This window comes from Hippocampus zosterae, chromosome 1 (genome assembly GCF_025434085.1).
Source record: "Hippocampus zosterae strain Florida chromosome 1, ASM2543408v3, whole genome shotgun sequence".
Taxonomy (NCBI): Eukaryota; Metazoa; Chordata; class Actinopteri; order Syngnathiformes; family Syngnathidae; genus Hippocampus; species Hippocampus zosterae.
In genome coordinates, this window is record NC_067451.1 from 12130001 (window position 1) to 12146896 (window position 16896).

At 43.4% G+C, this 16896-nt stretch overlaps 1 protein-coding gene across 2 annotated transcripts in view; it reads right to left on the bottom strand.

The window, feature by feature from the left end:
* The window catches only part of adam19b (ADAM metallopeptidase domain 19b), a 21178-nt gene extending 5441 nt beyond the window's left edge, over positions 1-15737 (bottom strand). Inside the window, exons 1-15 of one of the 2 annotated variants that reach the window (XM_052087127.1) lie at positions 15386-15737; positions 14518-14603; positions 14349-14419; positions 7628-7706; positions 7386-7462; positions 5573-5759; positions 5390-5455; positions 4543-4614; positions 4249-4415; positions 3963-4047; positions 3257-3396; positions 1825-2002; positions 1661-1750; positions 1391-1586; positions 1-32 (exon numbers count right to left, since the gene is read on the bottom strand). The exon at positions 1-32 is cut by the window's left edge and continues 77 nt beyond it. In XM_052087127.1, the coding sequence (XP_051943087.1) occupies positions 1-32; positions 1391-1586; positions 1661-1750; positions 1825-2002; positions 3257-3396; positions 3963-4047; positions 4249-4415; positions 4543-4614; positions 5390-5455; positions 5573-5759; positions 7386-7462; positions 7628-7706; positions 14349-14419; positions 14518-14603; positions 15386-15500 (1641 nt within the window). In that variant the 5' untranslated portion in view covers positions 15501-15737. The remainder of the gene's footprint in view (positions 33-1390; positions 1587-1660; positions 1751-1824; positions 2003-3256; positions 3397-3962; positions 4048-4248; positions 4416-4542; positions 4615-5389; positions 5456-5572; positions 5760-7385; positions 7463-7627; positions 7707-14348; positions 14420-14517; positions 14604-15385) is intronic. The other variant, XM_052087093.1, reaches the window with a different exon arrangement.
* Positions 15738-16896: the final 1159 nt, after the last annotated feature.

Consider the following 16896-nt stretch of genomic DNA (forward strand, 5'->3'; position numbering starts at 1 on the left):
CTTAAAACACACATCGTGGGCCGGGCGACCATCTGTAAAGGACACGCACACATTCATGCACACGGCGTGTTATTCCACCCCCTGATGGAAAGCAGATGGTATCCCTCACTGGTCTGTGTGGGACTCCTGTGATACAGCAAAGACGCCCCAGGGAAGATCTGTCGCGGTGTGAACTTGGACACCAGCAACAACAAATCCCGAGGCTTTGACAGTGATGCTAACATCTGACCTCTGCTTCAACCTTCAGCAGTTCTTAATGTAGGCGGAAATAATTTGTCTATCCATCCATCCATTTTCCGAACCGCTTGATCCTCACTAGGGTCGCGGGGGGTGCTGGAGCCTATCCCAGCTGTCTTCAGGCAGTAGGTGGGGGACACCTTGAATTGGTTGCCAGCAAATCGCAGGGCACACAGAGACAAACAACCATCCACGCTCAAATTCACACCTAGGGACAATTTAGAGCGTTCAATCAGCCTGCCATGCATGTTTTTGGAATGTGTGAGGAAACCGGAGGACCCGGAGAAAACCCACGCGGGCCCGGGGAGAACATGCAAACTCCACACAGGGAGGACGGAGCTGGAATCGAACCCGGTACCTCTGCACTGTGAAGTCGACGTGCTAACCACTCGATACCGGACCGCCCTAATTTGTCTATATACCCAAAATATCTCTCTCTCTCCCTCGCCCTCTCTCTCTCTTTTTAACTAAACCTTTAGTGGATTTATTGATCTATTTTTTTTTTATCAGCTCAAGTCCAGAAAACAAAAGGTAATTGCTGTCTGAGCCCTGTGATTGACTGGTGGCCAGTGCACTTATAATAGTAATAATAATAATAATAATAATAATAATAAATACAATGATAACAATAACAAAACGGCATCTTACTCATACAACAACAATTTGGAAAAAAAAGGGTTTTCTCAACGGGGTGATTCGTCACCACTTATTTGGTTGTGCTGCATGTTTGGAACGACTACAAGTAATGCTGCAAACAACCACGAGAGGAGGCTAATGTAACACGATACAAACTGGCGACCTGCTCCTTTCCCAATCGTGATTCAATCAATCACATACAACAGACATCTAATGAACTTTGGAATCACTCATGGATTGCTTGAAAATTCCGAAATCGAATAGTTCCCTCTGACAAATGACTTCGGGAAGGTTTTAAAGGTGCATATCATTTTTTTAATGAGTGAATGGTGGCGACAACCATTCACACTGATATTCAGACCAATTGTCTTCTGATACACTAGATCTACAGTTGAATGTTATTTTCCCCCCCATGATGTACAGTATATCATCTGGTTTACCCTCTTTTTTTTGTGTGTGTAACCATGACACCAAAGTTGAACTGTATTTTACCGTATTCTGTACAAGCGTCACTCACCTCGTCCCCAGAGTGAGCGGCACTGTTGCTCCAGCGTGAGGCACATGCCAGTGTAACAGTAAGCCTTCCCATCCGCACACGATGTGCCATCCACCAAATAGAAGTTAGCAGGGCAAGACTCAGCCTTGCCATCGCAGTACTCGGCGAGGTCACACTGGCCCGACGGAGCTCGACACAGCACGCCCGGGCTCTTCAGCTTTTAACAACATGGAGGGGAGATTGGATGTGAAAGGAACACCGCTCACGTGATATCCTTTTGGAGGATCCTACCTTGCAGTTATGACAACAGACACCGTGGGCGCACTCAGCACCAGCCTTTAAAGTGCAGTTGTTTGCGTTACAGCAAGGACTGGTACATTCCTGCGTTGGAAGTAATTGGTGAGTCCTTTCATCATATAAATAAACGAATAGTGCACTGATACCAACACACTGACCTCTTCCTCTCCACAGTCGCATTCCTCCCCATCCTCCAGGTAGCCATTGCCGCAGCGCTGTCCTCCATACATGGATCTGGTGTTTGGCTCGTTGAAGAGACACTTTCCTCCTCCTGAGCTCAAGTAGCTCTTCAGCTCCCGCATGTTACACGTGTTGAACACACGTGGAAATGGGTGCCTACGAGATGTACAGTATGAAAACAATTGCATACCAAGAGGACATTTTTGTAGATACACCAGTGCAATTAAATGAGACGGAACACAAGAGAAGTATCAATACATGCTGCGTCAAAAAAGATAATGATGTTCAATTTTGATCGACACTGTCACAGAGTTGTTTCTGGCACTGTGTGTTTATTATTGCCGTTGTTATTTGGGTTTGTGTGTGATTGCCGTCAGTCAGTGCATCGCATTGAAATCTGTTTAACTTTCCGATAAATTCTAAATAGTGGCCTTCACGCTATGGACACCATGAAATTGGGTGCATGTGGTAGCCACGTGAATAATGACATACTGCAGCACAAATCAAAAATGTCCTCAACAAAAACGGTGCTGTTGCAAATATGCTGCCGTAAAGGCACTGAAATTCTCCTCCAAAGGAATGTGACACAAAAAGAAAAAAAATACTGAAAACAATTCACAATCTGTACATAAAATTTACATTCAACATTGAATGACAAAAAAAATGTGAAAAAAAAATTTAGTCAGCTCTTGTAGGAGGCTGGCAACTCAAAGGTGCCATCTATCAATTTTATTTTAGTTTACTCTGAGTTTACTGTGTGTGTTTAAAAAAAAAAGAAGCTGCTGTATGTTGAATTCCGGTACAAAGGTAAAAATTTAACACGGGATCGAAAATAACTAAGGATTGGATGCCCGCTGACATAGCAGAAAGTTGAAAGGAAAGTTCTGGTGGGACGTTTCAATCAATGCGGGACAAAACACAACTGAAAAAAAACGGATACAAAATCTATACATTTTCTATAATCCTGTAAAGTTGTGGTGGGTAAACTCGTGCTTGTCCCACCCCACTGTGGGCACCAGCCTAGTGCAGATCACATTTCAACAAACCATTCAAACTCACGTTCACACTTATGGACAATCTGCAGTCTTCAGTGAGCCACACATGTTTTGGAAATGTGGGAGGAAGCCAAATGCCCAGAAACAAAACAAAACTGTCCGACGACGACCTCAGATGCAGACGTGCCAGCTGTTCGGCCGTCACCCTGCCCAACTCAAACTATAATCGACAAAATAAGCATATTATTACTTTCGGTACTGTGACAGTCTCAGTCAAAACTGACCATTTTCTTCGTAAAGGCAAAGACATATGGTCTTGATATAATTGATTCTTAAAACGTTTGCATGATACTTCCTTGCAGTGTATAATCCACAATGAGAAAAACACTAAGGAAAACAAGTTGAGTGTAGCTACCCTGTTGCAGCTGCCATGATGCAACCCCCATCCTCAGCTTTGGCCTGGCAACAGCCAGCGCTGTCATGACTCATGCCGAAGTTATGGCCCATCTCATGCGCCATTGTGGCGGCGACGCCAACAGCTGACTCCGAGTGGTCCTTTTCCACAATCACAGGTGCGGAGACGCATTTCAAAGTTCACATTTTGCACTGTTCAGTCTCGACAAGATTACACTCTTAAATGTACCGTAAATTATGTTGCCAAAAAAAAAAAAAAAGACTATGTGGGGGCGGGGGGGGTGTAATTCAAGTAGGACTATATTAGTTGTGTGATTAAAGCAAAATTATCCACCAATGGGACACAAAACCTTCATGTGTCATTTTAGATGATGTCATGGGTGTAGTGACTCTGAGTTATTTTCTTTATTTAGTTTAATACAATAATAATAATAATAAAACCTTTCTTCGTCTCACAATGGTGAAAGTCCCAATTGACAGCAGTAAAGTTATGAAAGCAACAAAGCTGCTGTAAAGGCATCTATATATTTTTGTATTGTTTTAAATCTGAAATGTGGGCCTTGAGTATGGAAGTCCAATGCCTGCTCTAAAACGTGGTGTTATAACAGGGGTGTGTTGACTTTTTATATCCAGTGTACTGTCCAGACATGCACAGGAAATGTTGACTGTGAATGTACGTAAACATTTCGACAAGATCAGTTTCTCACCGTGTTCACGCCACCTGACTGGTATTCAGAGCACATGGCTTTAAGAGGTGCCAACCCAATGGTGGTACCCTGGAATGACTTTCCCCTGGTGACACAAAGTGCACATTAGTTCGACAACCAGATTGCACAGAACCTGGCAGCCCCACAAATGACATCTTACTAACTAACTAACGTGACTTCAAACTCCTACGGTGTGAGATCTCAAGTTATCGCACGAGAACATCTTCATGTCATCACGATTACAACTCTCACTTTCACGATCAAAGTCAAGCGGCGGGTCACTGACGTGATGAGCTGAGCGTTGTCATTATGGAGTGTGTGAAGCCGTTTGCGTCTCCATGACAGGAACGCCGCCAGGGTGCTGTGCGGGTTGTCGGACACATTGATCAAGTCCTGGCTGGTCCACACCTCAAGACCGATCAGCGCCACTCGGATGCTTAAGGCCTTGTAGTACTGCGCGTGTGTGTGTGTGTTTGGGGGGGCGGGGGGGGGGTGGATTTGGTGCATTGACAAATGGAGAAATGATTATAAAGATGCTAACGGTACTTGTTGTGGCTACAATTGACACAAAAGCGCTTACCTTGTCAACTAAGTTGGCAGCTTCCAGTAATTTCAGTTGGGTCTTCTCGAGACTACTCCCATGTTTGTCAAACTGAAAACCACATATGGTTAGAAGCAAAGGAAACACAGTAATACATTGCCCTTCATCCTTGAGCGACTGCGTAAAAAGGAATTTGTAAACTCCAGATCGGTTTCGACCAAATACAAAAGCTGCATCCGCGCGGCCTTTAAAGAGATAATAATGACGCTCAGTTTTTGAGACTTTCAGAAATCAAGTATTTTTTGGTGAACAACGGGTTTATCCTTCTGAATGCTTTTTAAAAAAAATTTGCAATGGTGTTGATCGGAATTCACTGCATTTTTCATCCTATTTAGTTCCATGACATACCGTAGCTGTCAGCATGAAGCAGATCTTTTTGTAATAACATACAGGTGCCCCCCACTAAATTGAACATTGTATTTATTTCAGTGATCTCATTCAAAAAGTGGAATTCAGATAGATTCATTCATTTAAAACAGACTAACACTTTTCAGAGGGCCTCATTTGTACACCAAAAATATTTTTGGATAGTTTGTTACCGTTTATAATGTACACAATTCAATTTTTGAAATAAACTACTGAAGTAAATAACATTTTCCACACATTTTAAGATATTAAAATGAACAGCGCACAGGGAATTCATACAGCTCTTGTGTTCGATTAGATTTTGATGTGTGGCAGTGGACAAACTTGCTGTGACTGAATCAAGAGCTGGTTTCAGTTTGTGTAATTTAATTCCACACAACCAGTAAAAAATAACTACCCCTCGTGTAATCTTTTGCTTTAAATAAGCACATATCGAATCAAATAATGACAGCGTTCTTACCTCAGTCTTGTCCGCTACCAACAGCAGCTCCACATATTTCATATTCTGACTCAGGTCTCTTCGTTCCTTTAATAAATTGATGACAAAATCATTTCAAAATGTAAATATAATAATAATGGAAAAGAAATCTCCAGTGTCAGTATATGCAGTATTTTTTTCAAGCCAAGTCCAGTTCACACTCACCCTGAAGCTCTGTGCTGATGCCATCCCATGGAGGAAGGTGCCAAGGGCCTCCCGGTTACTATAGTGCTGCAGGCAGCTTCTGGGAGGTAGATGGAAACTCTCGGCACGGAAAACGGCGTGCTGAGGCGTATCCGTAGAAACAGGCTCAATGAGGTAGCTGACGCTTGCGTTTAGAGAAATTAGACCCCTGAGGGAAATAAAAAAGGCACTGCTCACAGTTCCATCCAGCGGTTGCAAATCATGAAGGATCTATGTTGCTAGCCCATTCTTTTACAAAGGATTTGGAAACAGAATGTCGAGACTAATCTATACCGAAACTGTAACAATGGAGACAAATATCCTCCCCCCCCCCCCCCTCCCCCCCGTTTTGTCCTGTTTATTGGCCCTGAGACAGTGGTAATAGTGCACAATGCTGTTGATCCCTGGTACAAGATTTCAGTGGTCTTTGAACGTTTTATTTCCAAGAGATATGGGAAACATATTTGTTGCTGTACTGGTCAGATGTCATCATTTAAAACAGATTATTTATTTTAGTTTCAAGCACCTGTATGCTTACATTCGGATTAGATCCAACTAAGGTTTAGAGGCTAAAAACAACAACCACAACAACAAAATCAATTTAATCGGTCAGATACATACTGTAGATACTGTACAACCGCAGCTCAAGCAGCTGCACTAAACATTTGGAGAGGTCTGACGTCTGTGCGGCAATGCCTGAGAAGCTTTAATGGAATTCATCTATTCATCTAAATGAAGAGTAACAGACTCTCACAAACATGGATAAGTGTTCTGTCCTGTGGCTTGGACTGCCTCAAGTACTAGAGCCAAAGCAAGAGAAAACACTGGAATCCCCCTGACTAAGCTGAGACCTCCAAACCTACTTTTTTTTTTACCCCAATTCCAAGGAAGTTGGGACAGTGTGTAAAACACAAATAAAAACGGAATGCAGTGATTGCAGAGCGTTTTCACCTTACTGTATATTCAAAAGAATACAGCATGGTGGATGGATGGCTGGTTAGCACACCCGCCTCGCAGTGCAGAGGTCATGGGTTCAAATCTGAGCTCGGGCTTTCCTGTGTGGTTGTTTGCATGTTCTGCCCGTGGATTTTCTCCTGGTACTCCACTCTTTCCCCCACATTCCAAAAACATGCATGATAGTTTGATTGAAGACTCCACATTGTCCCAAGGTAATAATGGAAGTGTGAATGATTGTTTGTCTACTCATGCCCTGCGATTGGTTGGCAACCAGTTCAGGGTGGACCCTGCCGCTTGCCCTGAGTGAGCTGGGATCAGCTCCAGCACCCCTTGTGTGAATAAGTAAGATCGAGAATTTATGGACGGACAACGCTATTTATATGTATTGTTGAAATGCAACAAAATTGCAAAAATTCTCTCATTTGGAATTTGAGGCCCAACACTGGCTATTCGGCCTGTTGCCAGCCAGGCCACCAGGCGCTTGCCATCTCCAGGCCAGGCTCCGGACGGGGGCTCTAGTGACCCACATCCAGGCTGTGGAATATGAGGTCCATTTATTTTTCTCATCATCGGGAGTTTGTCTGGTCTGTTATAAAGCAATATGTTTTATTGGGATACAAGTAACAATATCTATTATCCAGGAAGTCAAAAGGCTTAATATGCCGCAGCTTTGATTCCTGAGTGGAAAAATGCTCAAATCTGTCAAGTTTACGCTTAAAAAAATAAATCCAAATTTAACCACAATGTCCCTCTATCAAGCATTCAATTGTGATCCATGTCCAAACATAATGATGTTGTAACGTATCTCTGAAGCAGGTGTGGTCGAGGTAGTTCTTACCTGAGACCTGAGCATGTGCTGAGAGCCACGCTGGAACCGTCTACACCTGCAACCTCTCCGTGGTATAAACAGTGATTCTAGAAGAGCAAAAAAAAACAAACTCAACATGCAGATCATTAATGAACAATCATCTCCATGCTTGGCTGTTCCTCATTGGCATCCATATAACTGGAAAATTCTGTATCAGCTATGACATGATTATTTGCTGCCATGAAACATCACCAAAGTGTTTCACAACTTACCTTGTTGACAGGAGAGAAGGATCTGCGACTTCCATCCGCAGTGTACCATATTTCCTGATATCCAGGGGTCAACAGCTGCCTGAGGGAAGACATTCCAATTTTATTGACCTACCTTTTATTTAACTACCTGTTCGGACAGACTTCTGCATCTTCTTGAAGGAAGTGACAGTATAGAGCAGAGGTGTCCAAACATTTTGGACCAAAGATCAACTTTTAGATCAACCAACCTCCCACGTTTTGGGTGGTTTTTGGGAGGGCGAGGCACCCAAAGTAAAATGGAATAGGTGTCAGCACATGTGTGACCTGAGTGAGGATGAGCAGAGAATGAATGGAAGAATGGAAAATAAATTGCTGACTGCAACTATTGAATGTGCTGTTGGAGCAAGCACATGGCCAGTATGCAAACCGTTCGCAGTATGTCCTGTTTATGATGAGCCGTGTGCATACGAAAACAGACTGTCCCAAAGATTTACACCAAGAATGTTAAACTCATCCAGATTGCTGTCTCAATCAACCCATCCTTCCTGTTTGCAATGTTTCCAGCTCAACAGCTGCTTGTTTTTCTCTCCAAATAACCCAGTTCTTATTCCTCCGGTCATATAGTTTTGCGAATATCCATCAAACCATCTGCAGCTATGACGCAATGAGAATAGACAGAGAACTGCTGCCGGACTCGATTTGGGAATTTTCTGAAATTATTTCACACTTGACCTTTAAATTCAGAGCAGAAGAGTTGCGCAAAATAGACATGCTGAAGTTCTTGCAGGAGTTTGGTGGGTGCAAAGTGAAAGGAACCGCAAAAAGATTTCCGGTGATGCATGGCTGCTGTGATGTGGGCCTTCCAATCTTTGTGTCACAACAACCGCCACAGTTGGCATCCATCATACATATCCGTGGAGTTCAGACTCTGTCTGCCTACCCCGCACTCAAATTGATCAAAAGTCACGGTACACCACTACTTAGATCTGCTTTTACCTGTTCTACAGTCTGGTCAACTCTCTGTCACCAATTCGTCAGGCTCGCCAGGGGCATGTAAAAGGAAACTGGCTCGGTCCGCCAGAATGGCCAGCATGACGGACGGAGTGTGATCTGTCAAATTCCCAAACATGGTAAACTACAATTGACCCAGCACAAAAATTAAAACGTGCCGGTTTGTACGCCGAGTACATGCGCACCTGTCGCCGAAAATTGAATCCAGTGTGTTAAAGACCTTTAAAACACACACACATTTAGCACCATCAATACTATAAAACAGGCCTGGGGTGTATTTATGCGGGATATTTCTATATCACGGATTTCACGCATACTAGGGATGGTCTAGAATGTAACCAACGTGACGGAGGGGAGATTAGTGGATATTCATCTCTTCAAACCTCACCAATCAGCCCCATCATTGCTTTGGACTTAATGTTCCAAAAAAAACAATCCTAATTTTATGAACATTTTGTTTGCATTGCACATCAGGCAACTTCAACTAAAGAGGTTCCACCGCTTTTCCCCCAAATCCTTTGAGTCGCTGATAAAAGACAAAGGATGTAAAAAAAATAGATTTTCCTTTTTCCTCTAAGTGAATCAGAAGCCCTTAAAGAGACACGCCCTTCCAACAATGGCTGTCTGTTGATCTAATCACAAAGCAAGTCCTGGTAACAGACAGAAAGCAGACGTTCACAGATGGCTTGCACAACCAGGAGACTTGAAAGCTTTAGTGGTCATGAATCTCACTGATGTCCCCGTCCCAGTATAACCCCTTGCTCATTATCGCTTCCTTTATTTCTGTGAAATATTCCCAGCATGCTCTCAGCTCACATGTAACATTTGCCATCACTCATAGTTTCAGAATTATAGGCAAAATGATAGACGACTGACTCGGTTTGAGCCCGGTGCTGTTTTCATAATCACACAGGATGGATGATCACACAGTAACTCTTGCGCTCTACATTTATGATTCTGTACTGCTCCTCTGGGATGGCAAGCATCTGCATCATAGTCCAAGCTGTTAAAGCTGCCAACGCAAGACATAGAGACACAATACGCCTCAAATAAAAATATACAATCAATTCTTGGGAGGATAATTTAATTAACATCGGGATGTAAATGAGAAACAGTGAATTTGCCACAATCATCCACATACGTTTAACTGAGGTTTGGTTGCAATAGAAATTGGTTCAATGTTGTAAAAACTAAGCCGGTAAAAATATAGTCGAGGGTATAGTTTGTTCCTCCATAAGGAGCAAAGTGATATGAAAACATATTTTGCATCCACAGCTGCGTAACAAATGGTGTTATGAAAAACTAGCATTTTGTCATTTTTTAAGTACAGTAATCCCTCGTTTATCACAGTTAATGGGGAATAAAACCACCTGCGATAAACGAAAATCCGCGAAGTAGCGTCCAATTAACATAAACAGGTTAAAAAAAATGTCTAAGTCCGCTAACGGTTCGCGAGAAGCTGCAAAACAACAGCGAGTCACATAGAGTAACATATACAGCACTGTACTCCATGTACAGTATATGTAAAATTCATTCATTCATTCATCTTCCGTACCGCTTGATCCTCGCTAGGGTCGCGGGGCGTGCTGGAGCCCATCCCAGCCGTCTCCGGGCAGTAGGCGGGGGACACCCTGAATCGGTTGCCAGCCAATCGCAGGGCACACATAGACGAACAACCATCCACGCTCACACTCACACCTAGGGACAATTTAGAGTGTTCAATCAGCCTGCCATGCATATTTTTGGAATGTGGGAGGAAACCGGAGCACCCGGAGAAAACCCACGCAGGCCCGGGGAGAACAAGCAAACTCCACACAGGGAGGCCGGAGCTGGAATCGAACCCGGTACCTCTGCACTGTGAAGCCGACGTGCTAACCACTGGACTACCGGGCCGCTATATGTAAAATTAATTAATTAATTAATTACTTAATGTTGGAAAAAATCTGCAATAAACAAACCGCGAAGTAGCGAGGGATCACTGTACTGGAATTGTCACGTTGTACCCGAAGCGACAGAATAAACGCTTCGAGTACAACAAAATAACTGAAGTGGATCCCCGAAAAAGCAGACACAGAAAGATGTTTGTCAGGAAACAAAGTTTTAATACCAACACAAAATACCCGTCCGGGTGAATAACAAAAGGCGCTGGTCAAAATAAGGACTAGGAATACAAATAAGGAGACAACAGAAAACGCTTGCGGAAAAATAGCAAGGAGAGTCTGATTGGAGAATGCTTATAGTTTTCCCACGAAAGCGAAATAACGACGCGCAATAACAGCCACAAGGCTAAGAGGCAACGAATAATTAGAATAGGAATGGGCGAGAGAATTTGGCACGGCGTGGAATACTCCGGCAGTGAGTCGACTGCCAGAGTCCCCAAATAAAGCATGAGAAATTAGTCGCCAATGGGTGACAGGAGTGCAGGCGGCAGGCAAGAAGCCTGCCCCCTGCTGGCAAACACGGGACGTGACAGTAATTTCATGAGGACTGATCTACGTGCGTGTGTATTATTTATTCAAATTGCTTATTTATTTGTTACATTACTTTGAATCTTTATTTTAAGAGGAGAAAATGGATGGATGGATAAAGTGAGCTTGTTCTTGATGTCACCAGAAAATCATGCAGAGGATTTTCTCAAAATTTGCAGGTACATGAATACATTTTAAAATGTCTTAAATTAACCTTTGGACATATTTTTTTCCTTTTTGTCATTTTTAACGAAAATAATTTGAAGATTAATAGATCCATGTGTGAGGTAATATGTGTATTTAATCAGGCTCATTTTTGCAAGTGAAGCTGAACCAAGGATGAGTTGAATTTGGACACAAGAATCAACAACACAATGATCGAAACTAAAGTACGTACAATGAACAATGACTGAGAAAGATGAAGACAGTCAGTTTGAGGGGGGTGGGGGATTAAAAAAAAGCATTTCTCCATTTAGCCTTAAGTTAAAAAAAACCCTTGAACTGAGACTCAACTTGTTCTGCAACTCATGACATCGCATACAGCACTTTACGCCGATTGACTGCTGAGTCCAAACTGCGGCGTATCTAAAAGCCTTTCAGTTTAATTCTATGCTCCTCAATGACGCAAGTCCTTTTAAATGAAGACTATTAAAAAGCGGGCAAATAAATGTGCCAGCCTTCGGGGACTTTGCAGAGTTTGGATGATGTCCAGGATGAGGACAGATGCTGTGATTGAGGAGCACATTGCTGGCTGAATTAGGCGTGTTTGACACTGAGACAAAGATTTGGTTCAGCTTCTGTTGGGAGGGAGGCGGGGGGTAGCAGCGGGAAGCTACTTTGGAGATGGTGAGGGGGAGGGGGTGAGGTGGAGAGAAGAGAAGGGGATGTGGGGTAATGCATTAGGGTCAGTGGGTCGCATTCTCTCATCGTATCAGATGACATCACTGCACACAAGGAGAGGGGAGACAGGACGCCGATGCTTGACAGAGGACGATTTACAGGCTTTTACTGCGCGGCGAAATGGTGCGGTCGGTCGGCCCGCGTGTTTGTCATTAGGCGAGCGCAGGCGAGCGCAGGCGTCTGCAGGCGGACCGTTGAGCAGACTAAACATAATGTGAACCGGGGACAAGGAACGACATCTCCTACTGTCTGATCCCTAACCCTGAAATCCATCAAGTGTAGCCAGCTTGAACCCTTGTTTATGTATTCTGTGAGCATGACCGGCGCGTCTGCGCGAGGTCAAAAAAAGCAGGACACCAGTCAACGAGCGGGAGATGCATGTTTGTCTTCGGAGCTGTGGGGAATGTTGGAGAAGAAAAGAAAGCTGGATGGCCTCGTTTGTTCCAACACGGGTTTTCCTATCAGGATGTTCTGCTGCCGATACCTATCGCATCCATGCGTGATATCAATTATGTTTTCGATTTTGGATCTGCTTTGTTAAAATGTTAACAATCAAATAATCTGTAAAAGATTAGTATTTTTTGATTCATTGACGAATCTGATGTAAAAGAAAATTCACATACGATCCAAACTTCCATCCCTTCACGATATAAAAACAGCATATCATATTAAATTGAAATTGCCGAAAACAAGAAAACATTTAATATGATTCAGTTACTCTGCGGACTGGTGGTGATTGTTTTTTCTTTTTTGTTGTTGTTGTAATCAGCAATGAAAGGCATTGATCGGCATATGCCAATCATATACTTTTCAACAATAATTGGCTGACCACGATCGGTGATCGGTTCTTCATAGTATGAAGAACAATTAAAACGTTCAATGATTTACTTCAAATTATGAATTATTTATATTTGACAACACCTAAATAAAAACAATCAAAAAAACATATAGGTGCTAATTAACTAAACTCACTGAAGAAAATCCTTACTGCTACCCGTAATGATTGACATAAACTAAGCGTGAATGAGAAAAGTCACCAACCACTGGGGCTGAGTGTTAATGACTGACATGTCGGCGAACCAATGAAAACTGAGTCACATCGGATTGAAAAAAATCTGTTTGAAGTGGACCCACTTTTTTTTGTATTTACAATTATTCACAATCTTTAACCAAATCACCGCCTTTCATTAAAAGATCAGGCAGACACACAAACCAAAAAGGGAAGATAAATGGATTGGGTCTGGACAACGTCGAGCGCTAAGGAGTTGTGCAAACAACTGAACCCCTTTGATGTGGCTCAAGACAATATTCTGAATATCAGGAACACTTCTGCGACAGATGCAAACTACATACACAAAAACAAACATTGTCAGATGTCTGATGATGTATTGGTGATGTATTTGTTTTCTTTTTTTTAATGTCATGCCCAACACGCCAAGGCCAAAACATATCACGCAAAGACAACATTGTGACCCCTGTTCTGCATTAATCTCCATATTCTCCACATGACCTTCTCTGCAATGATCAAGTCTATAACTTTAGGAAATTAAAGTGAAGCTCGTAAGATATTGAAATAATGTACGTTCCTGAAAACTGATGGGAAGTTGCTCAAAAAAGTTTCAAAACTTGCCGGTAAGTGAATCATGCAATCAAGTGGAACATCCTGTCCTTTTGTGTGTGTGTGTGTGTGTGTGCGTGTGTGCGTGTGTGTGTGTGTGTGTGTGTGTGTGTGTGTGTGTTTCACTCCACATCCAGTAGCTACACCATCAAGTGATTGATGAAGCATCCCTGCCCAGAAGGAAATACAAGAGTGCGACCGCCTGCTGGGGAGGGAGCACATAGGGGGTAAATCCCTCAGGGGAAAGACTGGAGTTGTGACTTGTTAATTCTGTTTGTGTGGCTGTGCGAAGGTGAAGGAATGGAGAACTAAAGGCATACATACATTCTTGGGGTAAAATGTGCTTCTAATGCTCATAAACCCAATTGCACTTGTGTGTTGGTTGTCACCGGGGACATCTCAAGAGCACCGACTGACAACCCGCATTAAACCCCCATTAAATAAGACACAGTCTTATTCTTTGAAATATCACACGGATTGGACGGGAAAAGCACTCAGAACTAACAGATTGCAGGATGTTAAAAGACTGACTTCCTGTTAGGCAAAGGCGCACAGATCGGGTGACAGCACAACCCTCTGTCGTCCAAAAACATCACCAGTCATCTCCATCTGTGGCCCTGACGTCATCCATGTGCCTATACATCAATTAACATGTAATAAGCCGAATGGGGCCGGATCATGTCAGCATCTCTATACATGCCTATAGACTTGCCATGCATGTCTATGCAAGTGAAAAAAAACTCACTGATTCCTCTCCAGATGCAGCAGCAGCTGCTGGCCCTCAGCCGAGATGAGAACTTCAGCCTCGGCAGGATGCTGGGAAGACACAGTAGAGACTCAGAGCTCAGAAAAACAATGCGCCACTGTGTCTTTAATAATCATCTTGTGACGTTAACCGAGTGACACCGACTCACCTCTCTGTCGACAGACCTGCCGTGCCTGCGAGGATGCAGCCATACGGGATAGGTGATCTCAGAGCTCTCCGCCGCACCGGTTTCTCCTGCAGAAAGTTGGAATTTATGATAGCACCAGACATACTGATTAGATGAATTAGTTAATGCGACTGTGGCCCAGTGGCCTGATACGCACAAATAAATATTTAAGTCCACTGTATTATAGCTTGTTGTGCGCACCAGACAGAATTTACTGAAACATCCTAGATGGCACTCATTGAAATACTACAAGCATCATCCAAATTGGAACCCTCAAAAATTATTGTGGCAAAAAAAGTGTGTGTGTGTGTGTGTGTGTGTGTGTGTGTGTGTGTGTGTGTGTGTGTGTATATATACATATATATGGAGAGAGGGAGAGAGGAGAGTGCTCATTAAGTTTTGCCTGGTGAGATGAAGCACCACTTGAATGATGCCACAGTACATTTCAACGCAGTTGAGTGTGCACTCTGATGGATTAGATTGTAGATTGCACAAAAGAGACGAAATTCGATACTGATGTAAATAGTGGTTTTCCCAACCGAAAACAGCAGACTGTTTTTTTTTTATTTACTCTATCCTTTTGGGTTTTGTGCAAATCTACCTATAGTTGTGACCAGTGAGTAGACATTGGTCCGAACAGCAATTTTCCATCATGCAACTTTTATAAAAACCCGACCTGTTTAATGCATACAGCTGTTTGTTGAAGGCTACATAGAAACTATAATAGTATCGATTGCTACGTGCGTGGTTGTGAGCGTCTCTCCTTCATGCAACGAATCGTGAACGCTTCGTCGAAGAAGAAAAAAATACGAATCATCGCTATTTATCGATGTAAACAAGTGAGACTCACGGCGGCCAATAGCGACTTGCGCAGCCGGCTGAACCCAGTGAAGAAGCGCTATGAGGGACACGCAGAGGAGAGAGGACGGCGCGCCATGGAGAGGAGGCGGCGGAGGAGGACGCATCCTAAACCCAAGAGGACCCCGGTGGACTGGGACGGGAGAGACATCAATGTACGCGCTGGCTGGGATGGCTCACATCCGACGCAGGGAGAGTCTCCGTCGGTGTGCCACGGCGAGGCGGCGCCGCTCTTCTGAGAGATGATGGACATTCTCCTTGAGCCCTCCCCTTCAAGTGCACGCGCGTACACACGCATGCGCGCGTATGGGCAAGACAACAAGACCAGTACGTACATTCAACTAGACATCATTCGTTGTACTGTCTGAACAGTGATCCCCACGACGGTCAGAGATCCTGATGTTGAACACACGCACACACACACGCACACACACACACACACCCCACTATAAGCAATTTAGCCCACAATATTATTGGCCAAACTCGCATTGCGAAATCATGACTACAAAACAAGGGTGGGCAATTAATTTTGAGCCAACATGAGAAACTACAATACTTTCCAACATCCAAACCAAATGCTGACCTTAACCCTGTCTGGACTGTATTGTTGTTCATGCACGCTACTTCGCGGTTCTTGCGGCTTCACTATATCGCAGGTTTTCATTTGTGACCACAACTTCATTCATTCATTTTCCGATCCGCTGATGCTCACGAGGTTCGCGAGGGGTGCTGGAGCCTATTCCAGATGTCTTCGGGCAGTAGGCGGGGGACACCCTGAACCGGTTGCCAGGCAATCGCAGGGCACACAGAGACAAACAATCATCTACGCTCACACTCACACCTAAGGACAATTTGGAGTGTTCAATCAGCCTGCCATGCATGTTTTTGGAATGTGGGAGGAAACCGGAGTACCCGGAGAAAATCCACACAGGCTCGGGGAGAACATGCAAACTCCACACAGGGAGGCCGGAGCTGGAATTGAACCCGGCACCTTAACACGGTGAGGGTGACGCGCTAACCAGTAGGGCACCGGGCCACCCAAAACTTCATCTATTGCTGATTTACCTATTTTGTTGGGGTTCTTGCAATTTTTCTTCTAAATCAAACAAGTTTTTAAAAAACTATTTTTGAGGGGATTTATATATGTATATTTTTTTACATAAACTGAGCCATTGAATATTAGACAGCTCATTAACCCTCTGTGGTCAAGCTAACTCCTGTCATGCACTATTGGTGTACAATATAAAAAGCAGGATTATCCATTGCATTTATATCGGGTTAACACTAATCACTATTGAATTATTATTCTGGTGATTATGGCCTGCTGTGTTGTGTAAAATAAAAAAAGACCACTGTACCTTTAATAGTTCAATGAAAAAAAACATTGCAAAATCCGGACAATTATTTAATGACTTACAAAAATATGTTTGCACAACAATATTCCATAACCCGAGTGGACACCTGGCACTATGAAAAAATAAACAGCCGGCCACTACTTCAGGA